At 43.5% G+C, this 18,886-nt stretch overlaps 1 protein-coding gene across 4 annotated transcripts in view; it reads right to left on the bottom strand.

Moving 5' to 3' along the window:
- Dlgap2 (DLG associated protein 2) overlaps nucleotides 1–18,886 on the bottom strand; it is an 802,536-nt gene that overhangs the window by 6,595 nt on the left and 777,055 nt on the right. For all 4 annotated transcript variants that reach the window (XM_045131440.1, XM_045131441.1, XM_045131442.1 and 1 more), the window contains 5 exons: nucleotides 16,400–16,485; nucleotides 14,023–14,438; nucleotides 5,419–5,510; nucleotides 2,286–2,438; nucleotides 277–369 (listed from right to left, as the gene is read on the bottom strand). In XM_045131440.1, coding sequence (XP_044987375.1) covers nucleotides 277–369; nucleotides 2,286–2,438; nucleotides 5,419–5,510; nucleotides 14,023–14,438; nucleotides 16,400–16,485 — 840 coding nt within the window. The remainder of the gene's footprint in view (nucleotides 1–276; nucleotides 370–2,285; nucleotides 2,439–5,418; nucleotides 5,511–14,022; nucleotides 14,439–16,399; nucleotides 16,486–18,886) is intronic.

Below are 18,886 nucleotides of genomic sequence, written 5' to 3'. Positions count from 1 at the left end.
GTGCCTGAAGGAGCATGGAAGCTGTCACATACTGTCTGTATGATAAGCTACACCATTGGCTTAAAACCACATTGACATTAATAGTATGTGCATATGGTATTTTTGGTTTTTAACACAATCTCAAATAAGTCACATGTAAATACATATTTGCCCTTTCCATAAAATCAAGTTTCACAAATTTGCAACAGATATGATGTAGAAGGCTTGAAAAACTGTTTGATGAAGGGTTTGCCTGCTATGCTATGCAGTGTTCCTGAAACATGAAGTTGGACCTACCCCTGACATCTGGAGAGCTCTTACTTCCTCAGCAGATAGCCAGCTATTGGGGAACACACAGACCTCACCCGTGTCTTCTCCCTTAGGCAGTACCTGGTCATGGGGAGAATGGAAGTGGTTTGAGCCCAGTGGCCACAGTGGCTCCCAACAGTAGGAATTTCTGGTGAGAAGCTATCTTGGTATCTGAACTTATTCCTCTGGCCTAGTTTACAAAGCCCAGGAGCCATAACCTGCCCTTGACCTCCTGACTTCTTGCTTTGACTATTTAAAGATGCAGTCCTTGCATTGACTATATATTTCCAAATATCTTCCTTTTTCGCCCAGCAGCATCTGAATATGCACCTGTGATAAATGCAGATATTAGCAAGAGCTCATATTGGATCATATTAGCAAGGGATGTAATCAGGCTGTGGCAGAGGAGGGGAGACAGGGGCCTCACAGAGCTTAGAACCCTGATTCTAGAAGCTCTCAATAGGAGTAGGTTTTCCTGCCTGCACTAGGGTGTGTGGTATCTCCAGCAAAGCACATTTTTTACTTGAGATTTTTTTTTTTTTATGTATAGACTGGAAAGAAGGGCTTGTGTTTGATTTTGGTTATGGAGAAATGCAAATGAGAAGGATGGCTGCTTGCTTGGCATCTGGGCTCATTTAGGGAGTTCTGGTTTTTGTTTTCCTTACAGTGACACCATCCTCCTTTACAGCAAAGCCAAGTCCTAGGTGATGTGGGCTCACTGTTTTCTTCCATGCGTGCCCTCTTGTGCTATCATACACCCCTCCTGGTATCTGGTAGGAGGAGTTTGTCCACTGTTCTCAGGGGCATCTGTGCTGCTGGCTACTGGCCCATGCACTAGGCACCAGTGGTGACTTCTTGGTAAATACTGATGATGGGCATTGTTCTGTTTATCTGCATTCATATATTAACACCACCTCCCCAAAGTATCCATTTCCCTTATAAGTTTATTTTATTTTTAAGTCACTGTGGTCATTTGAATGTTAAATGTCCCCCATAGCCTCATGTGTTTGTAATTAAACTTCATACCCAATCACCAGGTGGTGGCAGTTTGGGAGGTGGAACTTTGCTGGAGGAGGTATGTTGCATGGGGCAGGCCTTGGGGTAGCATAGCACAAGATTCCCTTGCAAGAGCCAGCCCACTCTTCCTGCTGCTTCCCAGCTTCTGTGGCAAAATGTGATGCCCAGTCTCTGCTCTGCCATGGCATGATGAAACTTTCCCTTGAGTTTGTAAATGGAAATAAACCCTTTCTTTCCATATGGTGCCTTTGGTTGGGTGTTTTGTTTCAGCCATGAGAAGGCAACTACAACAGACAGAGTCACACTATGTAGTCTATGCTGGCCTCAGACTTATGCCTAAGCTTTCTAACTTCTAGAATCATAGGTAAGCTCCACCACACACAGCTATAACTTTAACTGATAATATTTGCCTGGAAAAATCAGGCTATGATTACATCTCTAGGGGGTGTTTAAAGTCAGTGTATATATTACTGACTCAGATTGTTGGTTACTGAGATGATGCCACCATGACATGGACAGCCAGGTTCTGATTTAATGCAAATTTTCAACCTGCTTAAGGGCTGTTGTGGCTGAAGATGCAGACTGCTCAGTATGGTTTAAATGCCGTCTTGTCTCTAACTCCAAGTATGCACCTGCATGGCATATTTGAAGAGAAGCCTGCCATGGTAGCCAGCCTAAACCCTTCTCTGTGGGAGATCATCTTAATACAATCCAAACAAAGGTTGAATTCAAACATTCACAGGATTTATCCCTGGGTGAGAATACAGATGTAGTGATTTGATATCTCTGAGGTTTCTATGTGCCAGAGATAGAAAGAAAACACCACCGCTATTCACAAGCACAGGACTCCAATCTTGCCTGTTTGCACATGTGCGTGCAACACAGATACACAGAGAGATAAAATTTGGTCCTGCATTGCTAAGTATGGGCTAGCCCTTGACTGGGGTGTGTAGGGCTGCTGAGCCACATGGCTTCACTACCTTTCTTTCAGGTGACTCTATTATCTTCCAGTCATTGAGCTTCAGTTGGTGTAGTTCATCGAACTTCATGCTGACATCTTCAACCGACAGCTGCAACATGTCCCAGTAGCCAGCTAGATCTTGTGATGTTGGTCTTGGCATGGCACTGGGGTCCTGTGGACACATGGGGGAGATTGCAGTGGTTCTTTTTTTTGCCCCCTATGTGTCTTTCAAGGAATCAGAACAGGAAAAGCCTGGCCCATTCGAACACTGGTACAAATGTGCCAGCAGTTTCAAGACTTAACAGACCCTTTCATTGTTTTGTGTTGAGAATGCAAAGGACCAGGGAATGCTAAGGGCAGCTCTTGCCCAACATTCACAAGGCCCTGGGTTCCTTCCTTTAAATGCTTGGTAGCGCACAGAAGCAGTAGTGTCCCAAGGCTAATTCAGAAGGGACAGGGCTGTATATGTCTGCTGTGTTGGTGTTTCTGTGTGTTTTGATGACTCTTAGCTCCAGTTCCGAGGGTTAAGTATGCCTTACAAAGTAAGGTGGAGTCAGTATCTTCCCTGTGGAGGCAAGTCAATCTCTCTATCTCTTTTTTGGTGTGTTTATAGTATGAGAGATGTGTGTGTGTGTTGTATGCATACGTGTGTGCAGATACACATGGCCCCTTCACCTGCATGCAGAAACCAGACAAGAACACTGGACATCCGTCTCTGTAACTTTTCTATCCTATTATCCCATTTCCTTGAGAAGATCTTTTGCTGAACTTGGAGTTCCTCACTTTTCAGCTGGACTGGCTAAAAAGTGAGCCCTAGTGATCCTCCTGTCCTACCTCCCTAGCACTGGGGTTACAGGTATGCATGGCTACAACCAACTTTTTACATGGTTCTGGGGACTGAACTCAGATCTTTCTCACACCTTTAGAAAACACCTTTATCCATTGAGCTGTCTCCCCTGCCCTCCATCTCCTGAGGGAATAGAAAGATCTCACAGATAAGTCCCCAGCTTATCTGTCTGAGGGGTGTTGCCCAGCCACTCATGAGCTGGCTATGACAACAAAATGCATTCTATCCCTACACAGTACCTGGTCCCATCAGGCCCTACCCTGACAGCAGAATGACAGTTGTGTGTGGTTGCCTTGGTTCTAGGCGAGGATGGGTCAGATTGTAGCCTTATACAATCATTTTTCAGAATTTGCTTAAAATGAGCAACTTTCTGCTGACTCATCAGTAGTTCACATTAAGTAGGAGGACATGAACTCAAGTTTGGCTTCAAGTTCCCTTAACCTGAATTGATATCCAATCAAAACAACCCCTACTAGGCACCATTCACTTTTCACGTGTGCCCATATGGCCTCATGTGCCACCAGCAAAGGCCAGAGGGTCAAAGGACTAGGATGAGCTGGCATTATGTGCCCCCTTATTTCCTCACCCAAAGCGGGATCCTGAGCAGCACTCAGCTCTGTTTGAGCCCATTCTTTCTTTACACCACTAGAGGGCGCATTATGCACATACAAATGCATTCCCTTTGAAGACAACTGCCAAGGTCTGCCAGAGTCAAGAGTCATTCTTAAAACTTAACTTGTCTAAAACTTCCCTCCCTCACTTAGCAGTGGGCCTAGCAACCACCAGCTTGAGGGGCAAAGCATCTGCTCTATTTCCAGCAAGTATTTCCTATCATCTTTCCCCAACAAGTGTTTCAGAGCACACTGGTACCAATCCTAAAGAGAAACAAAGAAACAATGCAAAGGACATAGCCAAGTCAGATGTTCAAAAGGCACCAAAGATATCAGGATGGATCATTTCAGGGTCAAATTAGCCACTTCTGGTAGAGGCAAAGCGAGGACTTCACCAGGCTCATGAATTTTGCTCCTGTGCAGAATGGTCTGGACTGTGAGTCACTGCGAGCTGCTGGTCTAACCTGACTTCAACTGCAAAGCATACAGAGTTCTGTAGTGGTCAAACCAGTCCCCTCAAACACAGTGCAAAGATAATACTGAGGGAAAGGCAACAACACTGATCGTGCACATGGCAGGCAAACACTTGTCCAGCTTCACCTTTCTTCCAGGGTTGCACAACTTTCCTGCTCCCCTTTAAAATGTCCATGAGGCTTCATGCCACAGGTGACATAGATCTGTGGCTCCAGGGTGCCTACACCTGTGGATGGACTTCCTGGATGTTCAGTGTCTCCGTATAAGGTGACGAGTAACACAAAGCAGTCAGAACACCTGCTGTCCTTGCTGTGACAGGCCCAGAGGCTTACCCTCTTCACCAAAAATGTGGGAAAAAAATCAGTTCCTTGATTGTAAAATTGCCTATAAAGAACCATGGATACAGTTCAGCTGTTTCTCATGGAATGATGTGCACACTTTCTTAGTCACACAAAGAAGCATTTTTGTGTGCGTGCATGTGTATGTAAATGGGTATATACCATACTAATATCTGTAAATCAGCATGTAATTATGGATACGAACATGAGTACATGCCAACATACAGGTACGTATGTATATACATGTGCATGGGCTTTCTTTTCCTTAGCCAGGAAGGCCCAGGATCAATACCAATTGTATTCACAAATCTCATTCAGGGTACCTTCATTTCCATCCTGATTGTAAAAATATGAAAAGGTGAAATAACTTCATCTTTTCTTGATCCCTTTACATGGTATTGTTTAGTATCTTTATTCAACATCCCTCATATCATTTTCTTTACATGTGACCTTGGTTATCATAGGAATTTTCTTGTCAGCTCCTTATCTGAAGGTTTCTGGGAAAAAGTCCAGTAGCAGAAGCACAGCCACACTCCCAGCTCCACCCTGCCTTCATACCTCTCACAGCCTTGGCCTCAGCTCAGAATTAAACCAGGTGATGTGGGGTGAGTCCCTGGAGCTTGGGTGTGGATTCCTATGGCCAGAAGGGTGGAACCCCAGAGGTGGGGTGTGAGTGGCTAGGGCTGAGCATATGGAAACCATGAGCTGAAGTGTAGTTATCTAGGGGTGTAAGTTTGGGTTTTCAGAACTGGACTAGGCATCGCTCTGTGTGAACTCACTTGTGTCTCCTTGTGGATAGGTACCTCTGCCAATGAGAACACCGTGAGGGTGTGAGCTGGGCCCGCTTCAGATGACTCGATGGATGGAAACAGGTCCACTTACCATGTTCTGCTGGCAGAGCCAATAAAACTGCTGGAACTTCTGGGACATGAGCAGCTGGGCACTCCCTACAGCACTCCTGATCTTGCCAAGAACTGTGGGACACAGAACAAATCAGGGCCTGGTCAGTTAAAGCAAAATCAGGAACACTGGTGCCTCTACTGAGCTGTGGCCAGCCCCACCTTTGTGCCCCTCTGCTGGGGGCTGAGCTTTGTGTGGACCATGTGGACACACCCATGGGCTAAAGTTTCCCCTCACTGGCTTCATTCCCAGCTCATGAGGACATACAATGACCAGCAGATGCTGGCTGTGAGGATGCTCCTCTCAGGCATTGGTGTGAGGTATGAAGTCTCAGCTCCAGCCCACAAAGACATTCTAACATACGTGTGGTTTATTTGGTAGAGAATTTCAAATGGCTAAAATAGTATGGTTTTATGCATTCAAAGATTTGACAAATTGTGACTGCTTCTAGATTTAGACTGGGCAGATAGTTGTCAAAGAATGCAGAGAGAAAAATCAGCCTCCAGCCCTCCACACCCTAGACCTTCCTCATAGTTCTTCCCTGTTCTCCTGCATTCCTCATCTGGTGTGAGTACAGCCAATTCTGGAAATAAGAGCTTTGCAGATTCTAGCTCATATGGTCCTCAGAACCACTAGGGAGTCAACTAAGACTCTTCTTAATTTTTTAAAAAGCAATTATTAGCACATGTGGATGTGTGTGTATTGCCTCTTGCCACTGCAAATGAACACCAGATGCTTATGCAACATTTTGCATCTGGCCTATTGGGTGGCTTAGGAATTGAACTTGGGCTGGCAGGCTTTACAAGCAAGTGCCTCTAACCACTTGGCTATCTTCTCAGCCATTGGAACTCCTTTTTTAATTTAAAAAATGTCTCATCTTATTGATAATTTCATATATGTATATAATGTATTTTGATCCTGTTCACCCATTTCTCTCTCTTATCCCCTCTCACTAAACTCCTTCTTCCTAATTCTCCTCATACTTTCATGTCCTCTTTTGTGAAAATGGATTTTTATTGGCAATTTTTTATACACCTATGTAATCTACTTTAATCATAATATACTCCAATTACCATCTCTCATCTTCCTCTCTATTGCCTTACTACTGAACCACTTCTCTTATTTTGATGTTGTTTTTTTTCTTCATTTCTGTGAGACCCACTGAATTTAATTACAGTTGCCTGCATAAGCATGAGTGGGGGATTACTTATCAGAGCATGTGACACTTACCAGTGGCTCGATCACTGCAGAAAATATTTTCTACTTCCCTAACAATCCTTAACTGATCCCTCAGGGAGGGGTGGGGGCCTTATGTCCTCCTCTATCATCCATGACAGAATGTAGATTGCCCACTATTGTATAAGTCTTTTGCAGGTAGCAATAGTTGCTGTGAGGTCATGAATGCAATGGTCATATCATGTCTGGAAGACAGTATTCCATAGCACTCCTCCCCATTCTCTGTCCCTGACATTCTTTCTGCCCCCTTTTCTACAATACAGAACATTTTCTTCCCACTAGGCCCCTTTATCTCTGTTGTTTCCCTTGCCAGGCTTTGTTTCAGAAGTCACCTCAGAGCTTGCACAGTGCACTTCCTGGCTCTTCTGACCCATGTCATGATTGGCTTATCAGGCTTAGTTGCTTGGGTGTCAGTGGGCTATCATGCTGGGGACCTATGGCGGTGCCCTCCTTCCCAGATCTTGTCCATGAAGTGTTGTATGACTTATAGACAGCCGATTCCTCTCACCTGTTCAGTTTCTCTGTCAAGCATCTGCACAGAGCACCTTATACTACATCCTTGAAACACAAATCCTTGCTAGTTTGCTGGTTGGGCCCATTCTTCCATGCTTTGCTTAAAGAGAACTGTGACTAGTACTTATGTGCTGTGCCTGGGGAAAATGGTCAAGGGTGAGGGGCAAATGTGTCCTGGATGTCCCATAGGATAGTAGAGGTAAGAGATCCATTGCTATACCTTAGGGATGTATGTACTTCAATAGGATATTCATGCTCTTGAGGTTTTATCTAGTAAATTCAGATGGTTACAGGATATGAGGCCTTCCAGATATGCTCAGGACCAAGTGACTGACAAGCAGGACTGTATCTCTAATTCCTCCAGGTATGCCTATAGTGGCCCATGGGCACCCTTGACCATCACAATCCAATAATCATTCCCAGGGGAAGAGAAACATCAACTTGTTCCAATAGCTTTCTTCCTCTATGACTTTCTTCCCCAGACTCCAGTGACTGGATCAGCTAGCCTCAAAACCAATTATTTGAGAGATGGGAATGTTGCTTATTGGAAAAGTACCTGCTTAGCATCAGTGCAGTAATGAGTTTGATCCCAAGGAATTAAAAAAAAAAGTACCATATTCAGAGCCAATTATCTGTGAGACATTCAGCATGTTCTGGAAGCTAGCATTAAAGGTTTTGATCTGATAGCCAATCTGGAGCTGCTGCCATATTACAAAAAGAAAGAGAGTGGTCTGAAAGAGCCTTGATATTCATATGATAGAATACTACAAGGCTACTGAAGCTGATGTTCCAGAAATAACGGACTTATATGAGAGGAAGTTTAAAACATGGTGACACAGAAGTCAATAAGAGAGCCATGTGTAGTAGTACTTCATTCATTTGTTTACTGTGTCTGGTGTTTCATTCATTTGTTCAATGAGTATTGTGACATATACATTTGTTCAATGTGTGTGGTGCCTCATTCATGTGCTCAGAAATGAGTTTCAGCCATTGAGTATCACATTCTCAAAAGTGACTTTCTCCTGGGTGGAGCCAGAACTAAACTTCTTATTCGTGTGTTTCCTTATTTTTCTATATATTTTTGTTCTATAAAAATCTATTATGGAAAATTCCACACATGTAGATGATTAAAAAGGTTCTGGCTACCTGAGTATGTGTTCCAGAGATATCTGAAAGCACATTGTAGCCCATGCTTCTTGAACCCTCATCTTGAACCATAACACATTCTCAATCCTGAGAAAATAGGTACGGGTCTTGATTCCTGGGCCTGAGGCCTCTTACAAATCCCACTCTCGAGGGATTCCTGCTCCCTGACCTGCTCATTACTGATCGAATTTGCCTACCAGTTTTGGAGTGGGAAGGTTAGGGAAGAGCTGGAAGGAAACAGGAGGCATCTAGCCATGGTCCAGGCTGAGTATCACTTTTCTGAAATGTTTGGGACAGGAGGGTTGTGGATTTCACATTATTTTAGACTTTTGGATATTTGCTTATACATGAGATGCCTTGGGATTGAGGCTCAAGTCTAAACATGAAACACTTATAGTCTAAGCATGCCTTTTATGTACAGTCTACAGAACTTTTACACAACATCTCCTCCTTTTGCTTCTGTGTTTTGACTATGGCCTGTCACATAGGTCAAGTGCAGCATTTTACACTGTGGCATCATGTTACTCCTTAAAGTTTTGAATTTTGGAGCATTTTAGATTTGAGATATTCAGATTTGTTCAACCCACATTCAGGACATAGTGTTGGTACAGGGTCTGGCTCAGGTGTGTAGCAAAGGGGGAGAAAGTTGGCAGCCAGGGTTAGAGAAGTGAAAGTGGGTGGGATTTTGGGCTTCATGTCAAGGGAGACAGAAAATATGTCATCCCTCATTGATACACTGATGTCCAGAAGGAACATGCTTGCTAGTCGTGATATCATGAGGCCTAGAGGAGGGACTGCTTTGTTTCTGACAGGGTGAATTTCTGTTTCATCTGTATCCTGTAACCTGAGTGATTGATGATAATATTTAAAAGGGCTTATTTCAATTCATTTTTGCTGCAAAAATATAGGAGTGATGGATAAATGCACTTGTTTCACCAATTTTGATTATTTAAATTGTAAGGAAAAGTCAATCCATTTTATAAAAATTTGAAGTTTTAATCTCTAATTTTCATATTCTTCTTAAAATGGAGTTCTGCTGGAGTATTCACATAAAGGACTTCAATTTATAATCGTTAACACAGCATGAATGGATGGCAATTCTTGGTATTGATTGAATGTAGTGGAGAGTTATTGTCACGGGTATAAATTGAATAGTGCCATGGCGAGATAAAGCACGTCAGAGCACCATTAATGACTGCCTGCCAATGGCAGGTGAACTCCACTGCTCAGTGAACCGCGTGATCCTATCTGAGACCTATAATGTAAATAGCTTCCTGTAATTGCAGGGAATTTGGAGTGAAAATTCAATCTATCCTTTCCCACTCCACTTCCTTAATTTTGTGACAGTTTACAGTTTCTTCTGAAGAGCTCCAGATAAGGACCGGTGCTCATCAGAATGCAAATTTATAAAGACATAACCCTGGTCTTTGGTGTACACATAATTTTATTAGCTATCTTAAGATTCCTCAGTGGCTAACTCTGCAGAGCTGATGTTGGGGGAGCACTGCTTCCTGAAATTTCACTTCAGGCCTCATGCGTCATTCAGGTTGTAAACATATAGCTATTCCTGGTCACCTGGTTGTTGGAAGGCTCTTCTTAGGTCTCTTCATACTTTTATCAAGACTTTGTCCAGCTGGTGACTCACTAGCCTGGCCTCTATACTAGACCCACTTTCTGGTCTGTCCTCTGCCAGAGGTCTGTAAGCAGTGGGCCTTTGTCACATTACATGTGTACAACATGTGCACGTCCATCCTGGGCCTAATGCTACCATGTACACACAGCAACCAGTTTTGCTTGTGCAATTCATCATCGCTCTGACCCTGCAGTCTATTTTCTTCTCCATTTCCCTGAGACATCTCAGCTGATGGGAGGCAGGTACAGTTTAGTCTTGTGTTCCTCTCCAGCACTGGATATGTGTTCTATTCCTCCCTCATCTGGCCCCTGGTGTCTGCTCAGTCCTGAGTGAATGTCCCCTATTTACAGACATCTGCACTTCATGATAGAAGATGGCCCAGGAGACCCCATGACATGTGTCTGATCCCACTCTGACAGTTCATGACTTGATAGTCACTCATTAATTCTGTGTGTCTAAGGAGGCCTGAGATACTTCTATCTCAAAAATATCTCAGCATGTATGAGGCTTTCAGCATCTGACTGGAGACCATTCAGATCATCAGATCCTTGAGGAATTGTGCAAGTGAGGAGCCCCCAACAGTGTTCTAAAGACCTATCCTCCTACATGGTCCCATGTGGAGGTCTCAAGAGAGTCATGACTTGATGAATTCACTGAACAAGATCTCTCTCTAGCTCTGCAACATTGTTTGCTTTAGAAGACATTAAGTTTTGCTTTTACTTCATGCTATTACCCATTAGGTTCAACACAAGTAATACAACATACCCCAATTTGTAAAAGTTTTGAGTAGCTCCCAAATATTTCTGTTTTTGTTTGACAGTTTAACTGTCCAGTCTGACTTAACCTGATCTAGCCTATATTTGGCTCAAACTAGTTTCTATTAATCATGGAGATTGCGTAAATTTAGATCCATTCAATCAGCTCAATGGGCTGTGATTATGAAATTATAGTTTGAGCAGAAATTATTTCATGTAATGGAAATTTCAATTTTAAGAGCTCAGAGTTTTGGCTTCAAAAGCCACTTAATTTAATCTTAATTTTCAAGGTTCTGAGACCACTGGCTGATGTCAAAATTAGAATTAGACTTGGAGGTTATTTTACCTTTAATACATTATTAGGGAGATACATTAAATTGCTTGATTTTGTGCTACTGTTATGTGTTAAGTATGCAGATGTGTGATGCTGTGATTCTCCTGTCATCTGTGCTCACAGGAAGATGATGGTGTCCAGGAGACTTGGACATTAAAGAACCCACAGAAGCATCGAGTGCCTCCACTCCCTGTACTCTATGCTCAAGGCTTATGGCTGTGCAGTGACATGCCATGGATCAAGAACACACAAGTCAAGTCCACTCAGCTGCTGTCGTGAAGTAAGTGAGAATGGTGAAGTGCTCCCGGGCATTCTCAAGGACATCCAGCAATCAGTATGCTGGGCTAACAAGCACTGGGAAGGAGTGTGAATGCCACTATCCATTAATATTACCTATCTTCCCGCCTTCTGTTTCTTCCTCCCAATTCTCATTTGCAGATATTCTGAGCCCCACTATATGAGGAACCATGAATGCACACTGAGTGTGATCACTACTCTCAAGAAGTGATGTCTCCACTGCCAAAAGAAAGGCAGCCCTTGAGAGCCAATGGGGGAATGGACATTGACAGAACATCTCATCTAGGCAGGTGTAAAGGACAATGCTTATGCTGGTCTTCTCAGTGGGAGCCAGACCACCAGCTCCTGAACCCCAGCCTCTGTGCCTCCCTTGTGCCTTGAGTCTTCTTTTCCTTCCCTCCAGTCTACCCTCTGGGCCATCACAGTTTAGTGAAAAGCTGCTTACCCCATGACAGTAGCTAGGAATTCTCCCGTGGAAAGCACCTCTGGGACATAAACATTTTGTCCGTGTTTCTTTCATTACTCTGAGAGTTTATGCTGCCTGTCAATAGCTTCTGCTGGTCCTGTCTCTCCCATTCTTAGGCTCTATGCTTATTGTGTCACTTTTGCCTATTGCAGAGTGGCTGGCCCATACAAGTGTCCAATGTATATCTGCTAAGCACGCACAGAGTGCAATACTCAAGGTTTGAGAAGGCTAAAGAGGACACTTAGGAAAAAAAATATTGGGCACAGCAGTCTCCTCTTCCCTGTAGCTAATTGGGATAGTCACTAGGCCAGTGGTGCTTCCACATTTTACACCAAAGATGTCTTTTCAGCCATGTGTATGACACAATTTGTAGGATTTTCTTGAATGCTCCCAAAGAGAAGAACTTTGTGATTTGTGACAACACTTCAACCCCTAAGCCTTTAGTGGTTAGATCTTTCATCACTTTAGAAAGAGGTGGCCTCCTGAATTTCACCTCCGAATTCCCATGGCCACATCCTCATGACCCAAGTGTGTGTGTTGTCAGCCCAGCATTCTCTGTGGGCCACAAATGGGGTCACAGCTATAGTGGAACAACAAAGAAGTTAATGATTGCGGACAGGACATCCTCATTTGCTAAGAGAGAAGAAAGTACAGCCAGAGAGAGGTAGGAAGGACATTCATTCTCTGAAATGGAGCACATCGGTGCAGAGATTTCAGCCATGCAACACAGTTCAGCTCAATGAGACGCTCCAGGCTGAGTTCTCCTCCACTGCTGCTCTGTGTGCACTTGGCATGATATTAAACCCCCAACACCTCCAATGCTTTGCCATCAATGACATTTATATAGTTCACAATGGAGAGTACTGAGGGACATATGTGAAGTACTTAGCGTAGATCTGATGGCCAATAAATGGTCAGTAAATGCTGTATTTAACAAGTCTATAATCCTTGAGGATGGAAAATAACATAAGGTCGTATTTCTGAGCTACCATATAAACATAGCAAGGACTGCCTCCTCATTTGCAATTCAAAGGGAGATCAGAACTTTTGGAATGTACCAGATTGGCTGATGCTCAAATGCTATACCCATCGTGACAAGAGAGAAGATATTCTAGAGAGAGACACTTGTGCTCCCGCCTGCTGCTCCACCCCGACTTTGGCTATCAGACTACTAAAACAATAGATCCCACAGAATTAGAATTTCTCCAGGAATCCAGGAATGCTGGGGACTCAGGAAAGGCTAAAGCCCTATTGCCAGCCTGGAAGGAACTCACCTCCCAGATAGACTTTACACATTTCTGATAACTGAAATCAATACATGCAGCTTTTTTGGCGATTGCTTTGTCTTTTCTATACAACTACAGCCCTGCTATAGGCAGGGATAAGCTAGGAGTCTTTCTCTCCTCAGATTATTGAAAATGAATAAATCCATTTCCTTTATCAACTTGCTTCCTAATTTAAGAGGCATTTATGAACCCAAGTGGCCTCCTATAATAATATCAGAATAATAAAATACAGATAAATATTGTTTCTTTCTGACTCCCTTTCTCTCTTTTCTCCTCTCCTCTTCTTCCCTAGCTTCTCACATCACTATGTCCCATCACCTGTCATCTCTTGATGGTTGGTTTCTTCAAGTGCACAAGCAGCAGGTGGGGAGTAAGGTGCTGCCTCTCTATGGGGGGAAGCAGAGGCCTGGTGAGGCTTCTTGGGCAGGTCTGTACTATGGACACTAAGTTGAGGATGTTCCATTGGTGGGGGCTTGGCACTCATCCTAGAGCTGACTAGACAACTCTGGCTTATCTTCAACTTTTCCTTTGGCATAATTCCAGGGCAGATTATTTTTTGTATAAACACAGGACAAACAATAAACAACAATCTTCCAAATTAAATTATACTAAGACTCCAGAGAATTAGTAAGTGGGATATGACAGAACTATGCCATGGGGAAAAGTGTTAGCATAACTCATCACACATTCAACCATGTATGAAACAAACCTAAACGAAAAGGATGCCTGCCATGTCTGCTTTTCTTTTCATGTTTTATATTCCTTTCTGGAATTGAGTGGGAGATAGAAGGAAGTATATTTGTTTTCACTCACTGAAATGTGAAAAAAATGAATTTTCTCACTCATGCTCCCATTTGCCTAATTGCCTCTCTGAGAAATTAGCAACCTCTAACCCACCGCGGGGACTGTCAAGTTCTTACTTTCTTCCAAAAGATCATTCTCCTCAGCTTCTCTCTCCATCTCTTTGCACCAGCCTTCCATCCTCTTTGTCTCTGTGTGCAGCAATTTCAGAAACCATGAGCCATCCCTGCGGCATGGAGACATCCTCCCAGTTTCCACTGTGTCCAGGGATGGCTCCAGCCAGGGGTCAGGTGGGGGCAGGGTGGAGGTGTCCACCTGCGTCCTGTAGTCCTCCCTATAACTGAAGAGGCCCTGTGTCCTCACAGTCCTCAGTGCCCCATATTGGGTTGGAGTACTGGGCTCTGAATGCCGCTGAAAGGAGGATCCAAACTGCAGGCCCTTGTCCTCCATGGTGATGTGCCCCGGGAAGCCCTCCAGCTCCAGGTCAGCCTGCACGGCAGCTGTGACGCTGTTTGAGCGTTTGAAACGCCCATGCCTGCAAAAGGAGGGAAGGAGAGGGATGTGACCTTTTCTGCAGAGAGCTTAGAAGGGATACTTCTGAGCTTCGGTGCCAGTGAGGACCGGACAAGATAAGTGCTCTTACCCACTCACTGTGTTGGTCTCTCTGTGAGGAATTGAGCAATGTTCAGTGTGGAAAATGGATAGGTTTTCACATATACCTAACTCTTAAAGTCTAAATCATGGCCACGTATGATATGTTGAGTGAAGGAGAGTCATGTATTCAATGGCTGCCCTCTCTAGAAATGTGCAATGTTTGCAAGCTTCTTCTCTGTGACGTGTGTGGAAAAAATTTTCCTGTGTGGCTTTTGTGTGAACAATTCAGTGTTGTGATGTCCATATCCCTTTCCAGAGCCTGAGCAACTGATTTCCTTATCTGGATACACCACATCACCTTCATTGGCTCTCATATGCAAAATAGCAAATCTCAGCTTTGACTCTGGCAGGTATGTCAAGAACATTTTCATTCTATGTATTAAAGTGTCACCTGTTCCACAGGCTCACCCATTCCCACAGGACCATTGTGGAAATGGCAATTAGGAACCATAATAGGGGACTATATCACTGGATGAAGATCCTCTGAATATGTGGAGTGTGTTTGCATGTGTGTCTCTGCATATGGGAATTGTATGTTTCTGCATGGGGAGTGTCAAAGTATATGTGTACATACATGGTACATGAGTGCTACATATGGGTCTGTCAGGTATATAGGTAGTATGGGCAGTGGCTGTATTTGTGTGTATCTTATGCATACGTGCACATAGCATGTCTGTGACTTTGAGTATGTGTAGCCCCACACATGCCACCACATCTGTATGATTGGCCCTGCGGCATTGGACCTAAAGAGGCAGGCAGTGCGTGCAGCTGATGAACAAAGTGGTGCTTGAGTCCCTGCTAGTGGCACAGTGATGGTGAAATACCTGTGAGGATGATGTCTGGGCTCCTTGAGGCTAGCTGCTAGCTGCTAGCTTGTGGTCTGAATTTCCCTCTCTGTGTGTGTAGACACGTGTGGGAGGTCAGAGGATAACCTTGGGTGTTTTTCCTCAGGCATCATCTTACTTTTCAAGACTGGGTTATCACTGGCCTGGAATTTAAGTGGGCTAGACTGGATGTTCAGTGAGTCCCAAGGATTCACCTCTCTGTCTCCTTGGTGCTGGAATTACAGATGCACACGACCACACCTGAACTTATTTATGTGGGTTCTGGGGATCAAATTCAGGTCTTCATGTGTGCAAAGCAAGCACTCTACCAATCAAGCGGTCTCCCTAGCCTTGTGATCTAAATTTCTGTGTAACTAAAATCTTTAAAGATTGAGTCCTGAGAGCCTCTAGTATGGTGTCCTCCAGAGAAGCCTGTAGCTTTAATGCAGAGTTCAGTGCACTGTGCTCGTATGCAGTCCGCAATACATATTCCTTAGATTCCAAGGAGACTATTGCTTCCCCTGGTTGAAACTAGCACTGTGGTCATAGATGTCTACCTGTGGTTTAGAGTTTTAGGTAGTGCTTTGAGAAAGTTCCAGGACATTGCTGACATCTGTGCATTCCTTCCCTCTCTTCTCTCACTTTTTTCACTTTTCACATCGTAAGGTAAAAAAAAAAAAAAAATTGCTTTTTCCCTACCCCCAGCCTACTCTCTTGTTAATAAAGGACTTGGGATAAAGGTCTTTGACTTCAGAGCTATGAACTATGTTGTTTTCACAGGTGATAAATTACTTTAGAAAGAATTATTCCCTTTCCTCTTACAAAAACAAGACATGGCCATGTTAATTCATACTTGAGTGACATAAATGGAAAAGTATAAATCTATGGTCTGTCTCCACAAACGGCATGAATTACTGATGGCCAGCACAGCTCACTCTGGGAGCTTGCAACTTGTGTTTAGCAAGTAGCTAGCTTGGGGAACAGGTTCACTCAGATACTTTGGGGTGGGGGGAGTTACCGCTTTCCGTCTTCTACTTGCACACCAACAGAGTGGTACTCCCGTAGACCCCGGCTCTCCGTGTCAGAATCTGTGGCTGTCTCCACCTAGTTCAACACAGAACACCTTACTTTAGAACAAAAACATGGAATCAGGGCCAAGGATTATTTCTTTTTTGTTCATTTGCTATAATTAATTATGCATTTGTTTAATTAATGCAGGAATGCACTTGATCCAATAGAATCTCAAAGAGAGGGAAATGCATTTATTTCAGTGTAATTATGTTGCTAGTGTGCCTCATCAAATTTTACGTAACTACTTGAACTCAAGGCTGCACTTCAGTCTTTTAAACATAGGCAAATAAAATTGCTGAGTTCAGCTCAGGCAAAAAAAAAAAGGGGAGGGGGTTGTTGGACTGCACTGTTACAAGATTTAAAAGCTCTTATCACATCCTACAATGAAGAAAGTAAGGACAGTGTGAGCCAAACACAGCTAACAATGACAAAAACAATTTAAGGAAGACTGAACTCCGGGCTGCAGCCACACATAGAACAACACAGGAAGAGATGTAAGCACCCTTCAGGGACACCAAAGCAGCTAGCTGTCTCTCAGTCTCTCACAGCTGCTGTGAGGAGACAGTTGTTGGAATGACCAGCAAGCCTACTCAGGGTCACAACAGAGACAGGCATCACACAGATAAGCCTCATGGGGCCCAGACCCACAGACCCATGGGATGTTTTAGCAACCACCAGCCACAGAAAGTTGTCACACAAGTGAGTCTCAGCAAGAAGTTCTAGTAAACCAAGGCCAGTGATCCTTCCAGGCACCAAACCATCCAGTCCTTTCCTCATAAAGACCTCACCAATGGTGCCTGAAAGACTTTTGAACCAACCTGAAATGCCCTAGTTTTAAAACACCTTTTTATTATCTTAAAAATTTGCTAGTCTCTACAAGAAGAGGGTGGTACAAAGCACTTAATACCATTGATACCATCTCTTGAGAGTTTGGGAGGACAGCTGCTGGCTCAGGTTCCACTGTGATCTGTGGCTGCCATGCAAGGCTGTTGTGGCCAGAGAAGCCCTAGTGGTCATAGCTGTACTTGCTTTACATGACTGGGCATCAGACACTGGCTTAGTGTTCTCAGTGCTGTTCCCCAGTCATCCACACAAAGACTATACTGGTGTTCTGAGCCATATCAATGTCTGGGAAGCAGAGAAGGTGAGGAACTTGCTCAAGGGTAGCAAGCTTATTGTAGCAGCGCCAGATGTCTGTACCTTGGAGCCCTGCTCTATGACCCTTATGCCCCTCATGGCCACAGGAAATTCAGAGGGTCAGAGACTTCCCATCCCTGAGAACTAGAAAGACAGGCATAGAAGTTGGGCTTTGGTTAGTGCTGTCAGTTCTGACAGCTAGAAAAGTATTGAGTGCTAAAAGAACATTCTAGAATGATAGCCCTAACCTTCCTATTAGGGATCACCATTCCTCTTCCTAGTTTTAAGTGATTATGGTTTTCCCTATTTAGTTGTACCTTGCTGGACATGGATATTGTTAATACCTCACACAGTATCACAATAACATTCGGTTAATATATTTAAGATTCCATGACAGGATATATGTAACTGTTTATTTATTTATTTATTTTGCTTGGAGTCAAACCCAGAGTTTGACACAAGTGAGGCAAACACTCTACCACTGAGCTCCACACCAGCCTTTTCTTGTGTTTTAACTACACACTATTCTACTTTTTGAATATAACCTGACTTGTTTAATCAGTCTTCAATGGAGGGATGACTTAGGTGTTTGTAGTTTTATGCCATTATGTAAGGTTATTATAAATAGATGGTGTGAACATACTGAGTCAAAGGAGACTGCATCTTACAGTTTTAGTTGATATCATCACACTTGCTATGTTTCTCAGGCTAGCCTCAAACTCATGATGCTGTTGTCTCAGTCTCCTAAATTCTGGGGTTATAGGCAAGGACCTCTATGTCCAGATTGAGATTGCCAAATTTGATTGATATGTGATGTGACAGTAGTTGATATCCTTTTAAAGATGATTTGTAGTGAAAATAATACATAATTTTGTCATAAAAGGCTGAGATTATTTGCCTAGCTGACTCCACTCCTAGAAATACAGCCTGTAGAGATAGTGTTCTGGCATATGGGAAGTCTTCATCATTGTGTTATAAGGGGAACTATGGGGAAAAGGTGGCAGGGAAAGGACCCTAAAGTAAATAGATTTACCCATGATGAGCAATACCTTGCAACATATATAAATGAAAGTTTAACACATGAAAATCCTGTTGTTGTATTGTGTGTTGATGAGTAGCCACCATGAGTCATAGTATTACACAACACACACACACACATGACATACCCTACATAGGTGACTTAAACAGAAGAGATTTTTTTTGTAATTTTTTTTTTTATTAAAGAATTGGCACTCCAGGTCCTGCAGCCATTGCAGAACTCCAGCAGTGTGCACTATGCACATGTGCAACTTTGCCC

This window comes from Jaculus jaculus, chromosome 12 (genome assembly GCF_020740685.1).
Source record: "Jaculus jaculus isolate mJacJac1 chromosome 12, mJacJac1.mat.Y.cur, whole genome shotgun sequence".
Lineage (NCBI taxonomy): Eukaryota > Metazoa > Chordata > Mammalia > Rodentia > Dipodidae > Jaculus > Jaculus jaculus.
Note: the sequence above shows the minus strand (reverse complement) of the source record. Positions and strands in the feature narration are given on the sequence as shown.